The sequence below is a fragment of the Muntiacus reevesi genome, chromosome 9 (assembly GCF_963930625.1).
Source record: "Muntiacus reevesi chromosome 9, mMunRee1.1, whole genome shotgun sequence".
Classification (NCBI taxonomy): Eukaryota; Metazoa; Chordata; class Mammalia; order Artiodactyla; family Cervidae; genus Muntiacus; species Muntiacus reevesi.
Genome location: NC_089257.1, coordinates 13,374,368 through 13,387,108, shown reverse-complemented (window position 1 = coordinate 13,387,108; position 12,741 = coordinate 13,374,368). Strand labels below are relative to the sequence as shown.

General features: G+C 37.1%; 1 protein-coding gene across 1 annotated transcript; it reads right to left on the bottom strand.

Moving 5' to 3' along the window:
* Positions 1-4,641: 4,641 nt before the first annotated feature.
* On the bottom strand, positions 4,642-5,571 carry LOC136175686 (olfactory receptor 4A47-like). Its single transcript, XM_065945932.1, has one exon. The coding sequence runs from the start codon at positions 5,569-5,571 to the stop codon at positions 4,642-4,644; it is 930 nt and encodes a 309-aa protein (XP_065802004.1).
* Positions 5,572-12,741: the final 7,170 nt, after the last annotated feature.

Here is a 12,741-nt window from a genome sequence, read left to right as displayed (position 1 = left end):
ATCAGAAAAATGCAAATCAAAACTACAATGAGGTACCACTACACGCCAGTCAGGATGGCTGCTATCCAAAAGTTTACAAGCAATAAATGCTGGAGAGGGTGTGGCGAAAAGGGAACCCCCTTACATTGTTGGTGGGAATGCAAACTAGTACAGCCACTATGGAGAACAGTGTGGAGATTCCTTAAAAATCTGGAAATAGAACTGCCATATGACCCAGCAATCCCGCTACTGGGTATACATACCGAGGAAATCAGAATTGAAAGAGACACATGTACCCCAATGTTCATCACAGCACTGTTTATAATAGCCAGGATATGGAAGCAATCTAGATGTCCATCAGCAGATGAATGGATAAGAAATATGTGGTACATATACACAATAGAATATTACTCAGCCATTAAAAATAATGCATTTGAATCAGTTCTAATGAGGTGGATAAAACTGGAGCCTATTATATACAGAGTGAAGTAAGCCAGAAAGAAAAACACCAATACAGCATACTCATGCATATATATGGAATTTAGAAAGATGGTAATGATGACCCTGTATGTGAGGCAGCAAAAGAGACACAGATGTATAGAACAGTCTTTTGGACTCTGTGGGAGAGGGCGAAGGTGGGATGATATGGGAGAATGGCATTGAAACATGTAAATTATCATACATGAAACGAATCGCCAGTCCAGGTTTGATGCATGAGACAGGGTGCTCGGGGCTGGTGCACTGGAATGACCCAGAGGGATGGGATGGGGAGGGAGGTGGGAGGGGGGATCGGGATGGGGAACACATGTACACCCATGGAGGATTCATGTCAATATATGGCAAAATCAATACAATGTTGTAAAGTAAAATAAATTAATTAATTAATTAAAAAAAAAAAAGAATACTGGAGTGGGTTGCCACTTTCTGCTCCAGGGAATCTTCCCAACCAGGGAGCAAACCCAAGTCTCTTGCATCTCTTGCATTGGCAGGTGGCTTCCTTATCACTAGCGCCACCTGGGTTTGTAATAAGTCATAATAAAATAAACATGTTCGCATTTCAGGAAAAAAAATCTCTAAAACTGCATCCTGACACAGGTTTTTTTTAGTCTTTTTCTCTTTTTCCTTCTTTCCTTACTTTTTTTTTTCTTTTTTTTTGTGGCTATATTCTTCCTGGCAAAGCCCATGGACAGAGAATCCTGGCGGGCCACGGTCCATACAGTTGCAAAGAGTCAGACAGGACTCAGGCGGCTTAGCACAGCATATGGCAAGAAGATCTCAGCTGCACAAGATGCTCAGCAGTGATTTTAGTCCTGAACTTCCTTGAAAGAGATGTTTTTCTTTTTTCCTAAATCAAGTGTCAGGTAGCATTTTAGGTGTCATAGCCAAATAATAGCAGCTATCTACAAGGGATTAGAAACACAGGCAGGAACTGCAAGTTCAACCCAATGTTACAGTATGTGGCTTGTTAACTGAAGACACCAATTCTTATCTGGTTAACAGTTTTTTTATACTCTAAATGTATAAATTCTTCTTAAATTAATCTTCTCAATGGGAATCTTAATGAAAATAATAGTTTTGAACATATTTTAAATTTATTTTAACAATTTTAAACTAACTTTAATTCAAACAGTTTTATCTTATCTATACTTAATTTATTATTTAAGCTCTAATAATTTTGAAATAGAAATATACAGGCTTAGGCAAAATTCTGAGAAATAATACTAATAAGGGACTGGTAGATTCATCACACATCAAAATATCTTAGATAACATAGCAATTATGTGCCAATGTGTACATGAAAAAAGAGATCAGTAGATTAAAGTTTTGAATTGGACCCAAATACATTGGGAGTTCAAAATACAATAGTCATAATTTCAAATCAATGGCAAAAAGATAAATATGTGAATTTTTTTTAATTCTAAAATTTACAGAACAAATAAAATCAACTCCTATTTAAACTCCCAAATAAATTTAAGATGAATCAAATATTAAAAGATGTAAGATATGAAAAATGCTTGAAAAATTAAATGCAAAAAAAATTGAAGAACTTTTGGCACAAATGAAATGATAGAATTCTTCCTAAGCAAGATACAATTTTTTAAATTTAATATAAACTACAAAAAATTTACATGCAAAAATAATTATACATAGGATAAAAAGTTTAAAACATATAGCCAGAAAACATTAACTATATATACAATGTAAAGGGATCATTATTTTTTGCTTAAAATTCTCTCAAAAAAATCAAAAATTGAGTGAATCAGATTAAAGACATATATATAAAATCCACAAATAAAGTGAAAATGAAGTTGCTCAGTCGTGTCCGACTCTTTGCAACCCCGTGGACTGTAGCCCACCAGGCCCCTCTGTCCGTGGGATTCTCCAGCCAAGAATACTGGAATGGGTTGCCATTTCCTTCTCCACAAATAAATACAAATCAAATTAAACATGTAGGAAGATGCTCAAACTCAATTATGTCAAAAGGTTTACAGTTAAAGTAAAAAATAACTTTAATCAGATGTGATAAATGTATTTATCAGGTACTGGTCATTGAGAATGTGGTCAAAAAATTCACATGGACTATGGACAGGCCAGTAGTTGTTAGTGGGGCTTTCTCGATGGCTCAGTGAGTAAAGGAGATACAGGAGATGCAGGTTCAATTCCTAAGTCAAGAAGATCCCCTGGAGGAGGAAATGGCAACCCATTCCGGTATTCTTGCCTGAAAAATCCCAAGAACAGAGAAGCCTGGCAGGCTACAGCCCATGGAGTCACAAAGATAGGACACAGCTGAGCAGCTAAGCGTAGACACAGTAGCTGTTAGTACGACCTCAAGGGCAACAGTTTGGAGTGAAGTAAGTCCGAAAGGGAGAAGCAAATATAGTATGTTAACGTGTCTGTATGGGATCTAGTAAAATGGTGTTGATGAACCTATTTGCAGGAAAGAACTGGAGACGCAGAAATAGAGACGGGACTCATGGACGCAGGAGGGGGAGGAAAGAGTGGGGAAAACAGAGACAGTAGCATCGACATATACCCACTAGCTTGTGTAAAACAGGTAACTGAGAAGCTGCTATATAGCCCAGGAGCCCAGCTTGGCAGTCTGTGACCTGCAGGCGTGGAGTCGGGGAGGAGAGGAGGCTGAGGATGGAGGCGGTGCTGGTTCAGGCACTCAGTAGCGTCCGACTCTTGCGGCCCCATGGTCTGTAGCCGGCAAGCTCCTCTGTCCATGGGGCTCTCCAGGCAAGAATTCTGGAGTGGGTTGCCATTTCCTTCTCAGGGGATCTTCCTAACCCAGGAATCAAACCCGGGTCTCTGGCATTGCAGGCAGATTCTTCACTGACTGAGCTAAGAGGCAAGGTGACCTATGTATAATTATGACTGGTTTGGGCTGCCGTATGGCAGAAACCAAAACAACATTGAACAGCGTTTTCCTCCAATTAAAAATTAATTTTTAAACAGAGAATGATAGTTTGGCAACAAATATCAATATCCGCATTTTAAATGCATATACTACTTGACCATTGAATCAAATGTAATATCAGCAATTCTACACCTAGGACCTTATATTTACACATATTCAAAAACATACACTTATTGGAAATATAACTGTCATAGAAAAGTTTGGAAGTCTCATGAAAGAAATAGACAGATTAATTTTGATATAAATTTATGAAGAGTGTTTTGCAAAATGAGAAAATTTACAAAATATATATGGGCTGGTATGGAAATATCTTTAAGATACTGCATAGCAAATGCAAGTGATACATATATAGAAAGAAACAAATACATACACATATAGAAAATACACCTGAATCTGCAAAGATTATTACTAGATGAAAATTAAGAAACAAATGTAGGGTCAACCTCTGAGAATGAGGACTGCAAGAAGTTGAAAGAAAAATAGAAAATTCATTTTACATTTCACCTCATATTGTTTGAATTTCCTTGTGGCTCAGATGGTAAAGAAACTGCCTGCAATATGGGAGACCCAGGTCCCATCCCTGGGTTGGGAAGATCCCCTGGAAAAGGGAATGGTAATCCACTCCAGTATTCTTGCCTATAGAATTCAATGGACAGAAGAGCCTGGTGGACTAGAGTCCATGGGGTTGCAAGCAGTCAGACTATACTGAGCAACTACACTTTCGTAGCATTCAGTTTTCACTTATACTGTTTATTATTATCTAATTTACTTCAGTTTCATTGTAAACACTATAAGTGTAAAAGCATTGTATAATGTGATGAAATACAGTAAAGGCAAGCCATATATAATTATATATTTTAAACTGTATGAGTAAAAATGTTAACTTAAATGACAAGATGCTAAAAAAATTACACTGTCTCTGAAAAAGAATAAAAAATATAAATGCATAAGTTGGTGAAAAATCAGTATAACTATATAACAATTAACTCACTAATTTATTGCATATTAATTTCTTACTATATAGGCATTACACCATTCTAGGTACACTGATAAACAAGATAATTAATTCTAGTAGGTAGATAAACTGTTTTTATACCCAGGTTGTATAATTGTAATCTTTAATTATAATTACCATAAACTCTTTGAAGAAAGAGAAATCAAAACAAATTTTAAAATGACTTCTGCATTCTAAAAAAATGAAACTTGATGTCAAATGACTCCCTTCATGATGGATGATGCATTTATTTAATATGGGATATGATGCTTCTTTTCCAGAGCTTCTTCATAGCATAAGTTAACTCAGAATTTCTCAGACTGTAGATTAGTGGGTTCAGCATGGGGGTCATAACTGTATAGAACACGCTCAATGATTTATCAATGTAGAAGGTCTTAGCAGGTCTTACATATATGAAAATGCAGGGAACAAAGAAGCAGACAACCACAGTGATGTGGGAGCCACAGGTCTGGAGGGCTTTCCGCCTCCCTTCCTGACTCAGGTTCTTCAGAGAGTGCAGGATGACTCCGTAGGAGACGAGTAAGAGCAGAAACACAGCAGTGCAGATCAGTCCTCCATTGGCCAACACTAAGACACCAACGATATAGGTGTCAGTACAGACGAGTTTCAACAAGGGGTACATGTCACACATAAAGTGATCAATGACATTGGGACCACAGAAAGGGAGCCCATAAATAATACTAAGTTGAGTCACTGAGTGCAAGAGACCTCCAGCCCAGGACGCCACCAGCAGTAAAACACACACCCTCTGCCTCATGATCACCAGATAATGCAAGGGCTTACAGATGGCCACATAGCGGTCATAGGCCATCACCAGCAGAAGGAAGACCCCTGATCCAGAAAAAAGGTGCTCTGTAAACAACTGAGTCATACAAGATTTAAAGGTTATGGTTTTTTCTCCAAAGAACAAGTCTGAGATCAATCTGGGGGTGATAGAAGAGGAATAAGCAATATCCATAAATGATAAGCAAGCAAGAAAAAAGTACATTGGTGTGTTCAGGGTCTTACTGACAGTTATAGTGACGATAATTAGAAAATTGCCCACCACAGTCAAAATGTAGACAAACAGGAACATAAACAAAAGTACTTTCCCCTCCTGTGGATTCTGTGTGAGTCCCAGAAGAACAAAGTAGGTTACATTGTTTCTTGATTCCATCTAATCTGGACAGGAGCTGACTTCATATAGTAGACCAACTTACCTGCAAAACAAGGAGGGAAAGTTAAAGGGGGAAAATACTCAAATGTATGAGAATTGTTTTTTTCCATTTGTTGGAAGAATGAGTATAGAACAGCTATTTGTGTCCAATGCGTCATGGACATTTTTATTATCAAGTTGAAGAAGACAGAGTTTCTTTCCCTTGGTGCTATGACACATAACGAGAAATCAACCAACTCCAGACCCATGCTATTAGTGCCATTAAATGAATATTCAGTGCTGAGTCATAGTATAGGAGTATATCAAATAAGTATGACAGAAGACTTTCCAGAGGAAGCAAAGCTTCAGCTGAGTGTAAAAAAGAATTGAAAGAATAAAAAAAAAAAAAAAATAAGGAAGAGAAATCCAAAAAGTCCAATATTTATAAAGCCACAAAAGTCTAATACTTGAGGCCCACTTGAGGTAATTTACATAATCAGTGTGAGTAGATCAAACTGTGAATGGAAGTTCCCTGTCCTGAACTGTTTCAGACCTCACTGACACTTCCTAGGTTTTTAGATGGATATTTCCCTTTTCCTAACAATTAAATGCTACAGCAGTAATTTTATGTCCCTGGTCCCTACCTTTCCTCTTATTTTGCAAACTTGGATATGAAACATCTCTAATTTTGACATCCAAGTGAATGGCAATTTAGTATTTAAAAAGTTTTTAATTGTCCATAATAAACATAAGCATTTTCCATACAAAACTTAAAGAGGTGTTCCCTATTTATCTCATTAAATGCTGTCTTTTCCCATGTTACTTTTAGGACAAAAAATTGCTGTACTCTTCATTCATTTGTTACTCTCATAAAACTTTATTAAATCCTGTCCACCCTACTATGAAAATATATCACAAATTTGATCATTCTCTACTTCTTAATTTCTTCCTGGTCCACTGCAATAGGCTCCTATCACATCTCTCCATGTTTATTCCAGCCTCCAAGAATCAGTTCTCCTGAAGCAGCCCAAATGTCATCACTCTACTGCTCGAAAATCCTAGAGCATATTCTAATCATACACTCACAGTTTACTGTTTAATATTGACAGTAACAAGAACTGTAATCATCACTTGATAATTGAAGAAACTAATGCTAGAAGATCTCATCCATTTTCCCAAAATCATACATTTCTAAGGGACATACCTCGAACTGAATCTAAGTTTGATTGATTTCAAAGTAATTACATTTCTTACATAATAAAGACAGTCCCTAATTATGAGCCTGGTTCCCACTATTTACTGCTAATCTTACCTTGTGGAGGCTTGTTCAGAATCTAAGGGTGACTTTAAGTTACACATAAACACTTGAAACTATTTTTCATCCAATTTGACAACAGAGGACAAAAGGCCACCTTACTACTTGAGGATGTATTTTATTTCATTTGACTATCTGCCCATTTCCTCCACAGAGTCTTCTGATTATTCAGAGGAACATTTTTATGTGCTGTGTTGATTTTTCCAAAGGAATTCCATGGTGCACACCTAGAAAAACAAAAGTTTACACATTAGAAAATTTATCAAAATGACCAGCAAATCTTACATATACATAGAATAAATCAACTAGTTATTTGGCAGGGAAGTTTTTCACAAGTAACGTCTTTCCTACTAACTTCAACAAGAAAAATAACATTTGACTATTTAACCCTTTTCATTCTATCATGTTAACATGACCAGACTCGTTGACTGAGATTTTGAAAGACGTTCTCATATATATATATATGCTTTAAGTCTATAAAAGGACCACCTGAAAAATTGATTCCAGTTACTAAGTGGATAACATCTTCTTCCTGTTGGGGGGAAGATCACAGGATATTTCACCCCTTTCAGCCACAATTATCATTGAGCCTTAGAATTGGAATATGTCCAAGATTGACTCTTGTTTAATTAATTCACTGGGATTTCACCCAGAGTTTTAAAAATAAAAATCTATATGTAAATATATTAATAGGCAAAGTCACATAAATAATATCAGAAAAGTGCAATACCCAAAACAAGGCAGCTTTAGAATCTTTATGAGGCTAAAGTCAATCAAAAATAATAAAAAATTTTGTCCCAGTGAACTTACTTGTTATTTCTTTCCCCACCTGCCATCACAAGATTTTCTTTCCTTTTGTTTAGTGCTCAATTTGATCACCTTAATTTGGTTAGATATATGAACATTATATCAAAAGGCACAATTAAATGTATTAAAATTTTAGATATAATAGCTAATTATTTCCAATTATTATCATTTTTTTAAAAGTCAAGGCACCTCTGTCATATCAGCAACTGTCCTATGAGTGAGGACACAGAGATAATGAAACCTGGGGGAAAATCAGGTTTTTTCCTGCATGGATCTTCTTTCTTAGTCAGATGATAAAGAATGAGACAACTTAACAAAGTAGCTTCAGTCTTATTCACTGCTTATAAGAAATAGAATACTGTGACAAAGGATAAGAGGTAGAGTTCTACTGTGGAAAATGTAGAGATGACCTTTCTTCAAAGGTGATGTTTAAGCTGAAATTGAAAGGATAGCAAGTGGCTACCATCAGAAGCACTGTTACAGAAACTAAAACTAAATAAAATTAATGAATAAAACTATCTCATTTCAGAGAAAACAGGAGTTATACTTAGAAAACTCTAAAATTTTCACAGGAAGTTTTATGGCAGTACTATGTTAAGAAGGACCAGAGAATATATGCCCTCTTGTATTATTCCAGATTTTAATGGAAAAGCTTTCAACCTTTCATGTAGAGGAAGGTATTAGCTGTGGGTGTGTCATATATGGACTTTATTATGTCAAGGTACTATTTCCAACTTGTTGAGAGATTTTGATGAAATGAAAATTGAATTTCTATCTGATCATGGACAACCCAAGGAGATTTTAAGAAAATAATTCCACTTACAAAAGTATCAAAAAAAGAATAAAATAAAGTCTTACACTCTGAAAACTACAAAATGTTGTTGAGAGATATATAGAACACACACACATATACGAGAAGATATTTATAAGCTGGACTATTCAGCAGTTCAGTTTAGTTCAGTTGCTCAGTCGTGTCTGACTCTTTGTGACCCCATGAACCACAGCATGCCAGGCCACCCTACCATCACCAACTGCCGGAGTCTATGCAAAACCATGTCCATTGCATTGGTGATGTCATCCAACCACCTCATCCTCTGCCAGCCCTTCTCCTCCTGCCCTCAATCTTTCCCAGCATCAGGGTCTTCTCAAATGACTCAGCTCTTCACATCAGGTGCCCAAAGTACTGGAGTTTCAGCTTCAAATCAGTCCTTCCAATGAACACCCAGAACTGTTTCCTTCAGGATGGACTGGTTGGATCTCCTTGCAGTCCAAGGGACTCTGAAGAGTCTTCTCCAACAGCACAGTTCAAAAGCATCAATTCTTCGGTGCTCAGCTTTCTTTATAGTCCAATGTTCACATCCATACATGACTACTGGAAAAACCATAGCTTTGACTGGACAGACATTTGTGGACAAAGTAATGTCTCTGCTTTTTACTGTGCTGTCTAGGTTGGTCATAACTTTCCTTCCAAGGAGTAAGTGTCTTTTAATTTCATGGCTGCAATCACCATCTGCAGTGATTTTGGAGCCCTCAAAAATAAAGTCAGCCACTGTTTCCACTCTTTCCCCATCTATTTGCCATGAAGTGATGGGACCCGATGCCATGATCTTAGTTTTCTTCTTCACTTTCTGCCATAAGCGTGATGTCATCTGCATATCTGAGGTTATTGATATTTCTTCTGGCAATCTTGATTCCAGCTTGTGCTTCCTCCAGTCCAATATTTCTCATGATGTACTCTGCATATAAGTTAAATAAGCAGGGTGACAACATACAGCCTTGACGTACTGCTTTTCCTATTTGGAACCAATCTGTTGTTCCATGTCCGGTTCTAACTGTTGCTTCCTGACCTGCATACAGGTTTCTCAAGAGGTAGATCAAGTGGTCTGGTATTCCCATCTCTTTAGAATTTTCCACAGTTTATTGTGATTCACACAGTCAAAAGCCTTGGCATAGTCAATTAAGCAGAAATAGATGGTTTTCTGGAACTCTCTTGCTTTTTCGATGATCCAGTGAATGTTGACAATTTGATCTCTGGTTCCTCTGCTTTTTCTAAAATCATCTTGAACATCTGGAAGTTCACAGTTCATGTATCGCTAAAGCCTGGCTTCGAGTATTTTGAGCATTACTTAATAATACCTCATGATTCAGTGCAATTCCTATCACAGCCACAAAATCATTTTTTGCAGAAACAGAAAAATCCATGCTAAAATTCATATGGAATCTCAAGGACTCCAAATTGTCAAATCAATCTAGAAAAGAAGAAGGTTGGGAGTCTCATACCTCCTGATTATAAAATATACTGTCAAATCTGTGGTAGTCACAGCCCCAATAAAGGTGGACGTCCAGTAAAGATGGACAAAGGACTAATGGGGTAAAACAGATAGTCTAGAAATAAACCTTCATATATGTGTTTAGGTAATTTTCAGCAAGGGTCCCAAGCATTTTATGGGGAAAAGAAATAATAATAAGTGATTAAAAGGCAATCACCAAGAAAAAAAATGTTATGATTCCACTTACATGAGGCACTTAGTCAAATTCACAGGCAGAAAATAGAATGGTGGTTTCCCTGCCAGGGCTCCAGGAGCGAAAGTGGAGAATTTTGTTTAATGGCTGTGGATTTCAGTTTGCAAAGTTGAAAAAGCTTTGGCGATGGATGGTGGCAATGTTTGTGTAACAATGTGAATTAACTTAGCGCTACTTTAAAATGGCCAAATTGTAACTTTTGCTATGCATATTTTAGCACAATTTTTAAAGTAAATATAAGAACTAAGGTGACCTCATTAACTGGTGTATGATGTGAACATAGACTATAGCACAATAGCCCAAAGTATGTGCAAAGATCGTTGGCTTCAAATAAACCAAGGTAATCTTTCTAATAGGTAAATATGTCAATCAATGACAAAACTGCTAAATTAAAATCTCTATTTTTAATATTCATTTTGTACTGGAATAGAGTTGATTAACAATGTTTTAGCTCAGGTATGCAGCAAGGTGAGTCAGGTATACGTATACATGCATCCATCCTTTTTCAAAGTCGTTTCCCACTTAGGTTACTACAGGATGTTGAGCAGAGCTTCCTATGCTATGCAGTAGGTCCTTGTTGATATCAGTTTTAAACATAGTAATCTGTATATGCTAATTCCAAAGTTTTATCTAATCAATTCAACAAATATTGAGTACCTTCTGTGGCCCAGGCATTGTTTAAGTTCTCAGGATGAATCAGTAAAGAAAGTAGACCAAAAAAAGAAGAAGAAGAAAGAAAGAAGGAGAAAGAAGGAACAAAAACCCAAACTCTTTATTTTGGATTTTCAAACTCAGATTTTAGACGCAAGGTAGAAAACACTTTTGAAGCATTTTGTGCTCCTCTGGACTACTTCAGATTGTCTGATTTTGCAGAGGAAAGATGAGATTTTACAATAGGAAACTTCCTTGCCTACAAAGCAATGAGAATTTGCACTACAGATTAAACTTAAACTCCACCTTGCAAACAGAGGTACCAAAGTCACTGATGAAACTCTGAGTGGGATGGGTTTGCCCTCAAAGTGACAGGGAATAATTTATGCTACATGGATCAGTGATATCTTAAATAGAAATTGTAATGAGTCATAATAAAACAGATGGATGCAAACGTGATTGCGGTTTCAGACTGTGACTATTAAATCAACATATTAATAAGTAGGCTCAAACATCTTTATTAATCAAAATAGGAACCACTGCAATCAACACATTTTTGCCAATGAGAAATACTTTTGTTTATTCCTGTACGTAAAAATCCAGGCTTGGGAATTTCACAAACTCTTGGAAAGCATTTTCTGCCTCCTACTGGTTGTGGAAGTGTTTTCCCTGCAAAAGTCGTTGAAGGGATATGCTTGAAGAAGTGGTAGTCAGTTGGCAAGAGGTCAGGCTGAATATGGCAGATGAGGTAAAACTTAGACCAATTCATTCAACTTTTGAAATATTGTATGTGTGAGGTGCACTCAGTCATTATCCTGGAGAAGAACTTGGTCCCTTCTGCTGACCAATGCTGGCAGGTATTGCAGGTTTTGGTGCATCCCATTGATTTGCTGGGACTTCTCGAGTGGCTCAGACAGTAAAGAATCTGCCTGCAATGCAGAAGACCCAGGTTCAATCCCTGGGTTGGGAAGATCCCCTGGAGAAGGGAATAGCAACCCACTCCAATATTCTTGCCTAGAGAATCCCATGGACAGGGGAGCCTGGCAGGCTACAGTCCTTGGGATTGCAAAGAGTCGGACAGAGTTGAGGAATTTCATTTCATTTCACTTCACTTCATTGACTTGCTGAGCATACTTCTCAGATGTAGTGATTTCACTGGGATTCAGAAAGCTGTGCTGGATCAGAACAGAAACAGACCAAAAATTTGGTGCAAGTTTGGCTTTGGGAAGTGCTTTGGAGCTTCTCTTTAGTCCAGCCACTGAGCTGGTTGCTGCCAGTTGTCATATAAAATTCACTTTTTTTCGCAGGCCACAATTTGATGGAGAAATGGTTCATTGTTGTTGTCCAGAGTAAGAGAAGATGACACTTCAAAGCAACAATTTTTTTTTTTTTTTTTTTTTTGGTCAGCTGATAAGGCACCCAAGTACTGAAGTTTTCCACCTTTCCAGTTTGCTTTAAACCCTGAATGACAATAGAATGGTTGGTTTTGAGTTCTTCAACAACTTCTACTGTAGTTATAAGAGGATCAGTTTCGATGATTGCTTTCAATTGATCTTTGTCAACTTCCGATGGCCAGTCACTAAGCTCCTCATCTTCAAGCCTCTCATCTCCTTTGCAAAATTCCTTGAACCACCACTGCACCCCACTGCACCGGAGCTGTTCATTAGCAGTTCCTGGGCCAGATGCATTGTTGAGTTGTGAATTGTCTCTGCTGCTTTAACACTCATTTTGAACTCTAATAAGAAAATATCTTGAATTTGCTTTTTGTCTAACATCATTTCCCTAGTCTAAAATAAATTTAAAATGCAGAGCAAGCAATAGGTTATTAGCAAATAAAATAAAGTGAAAAACATGCATTGAAACAATGCATATAATATAACCACATTTAAGAATGT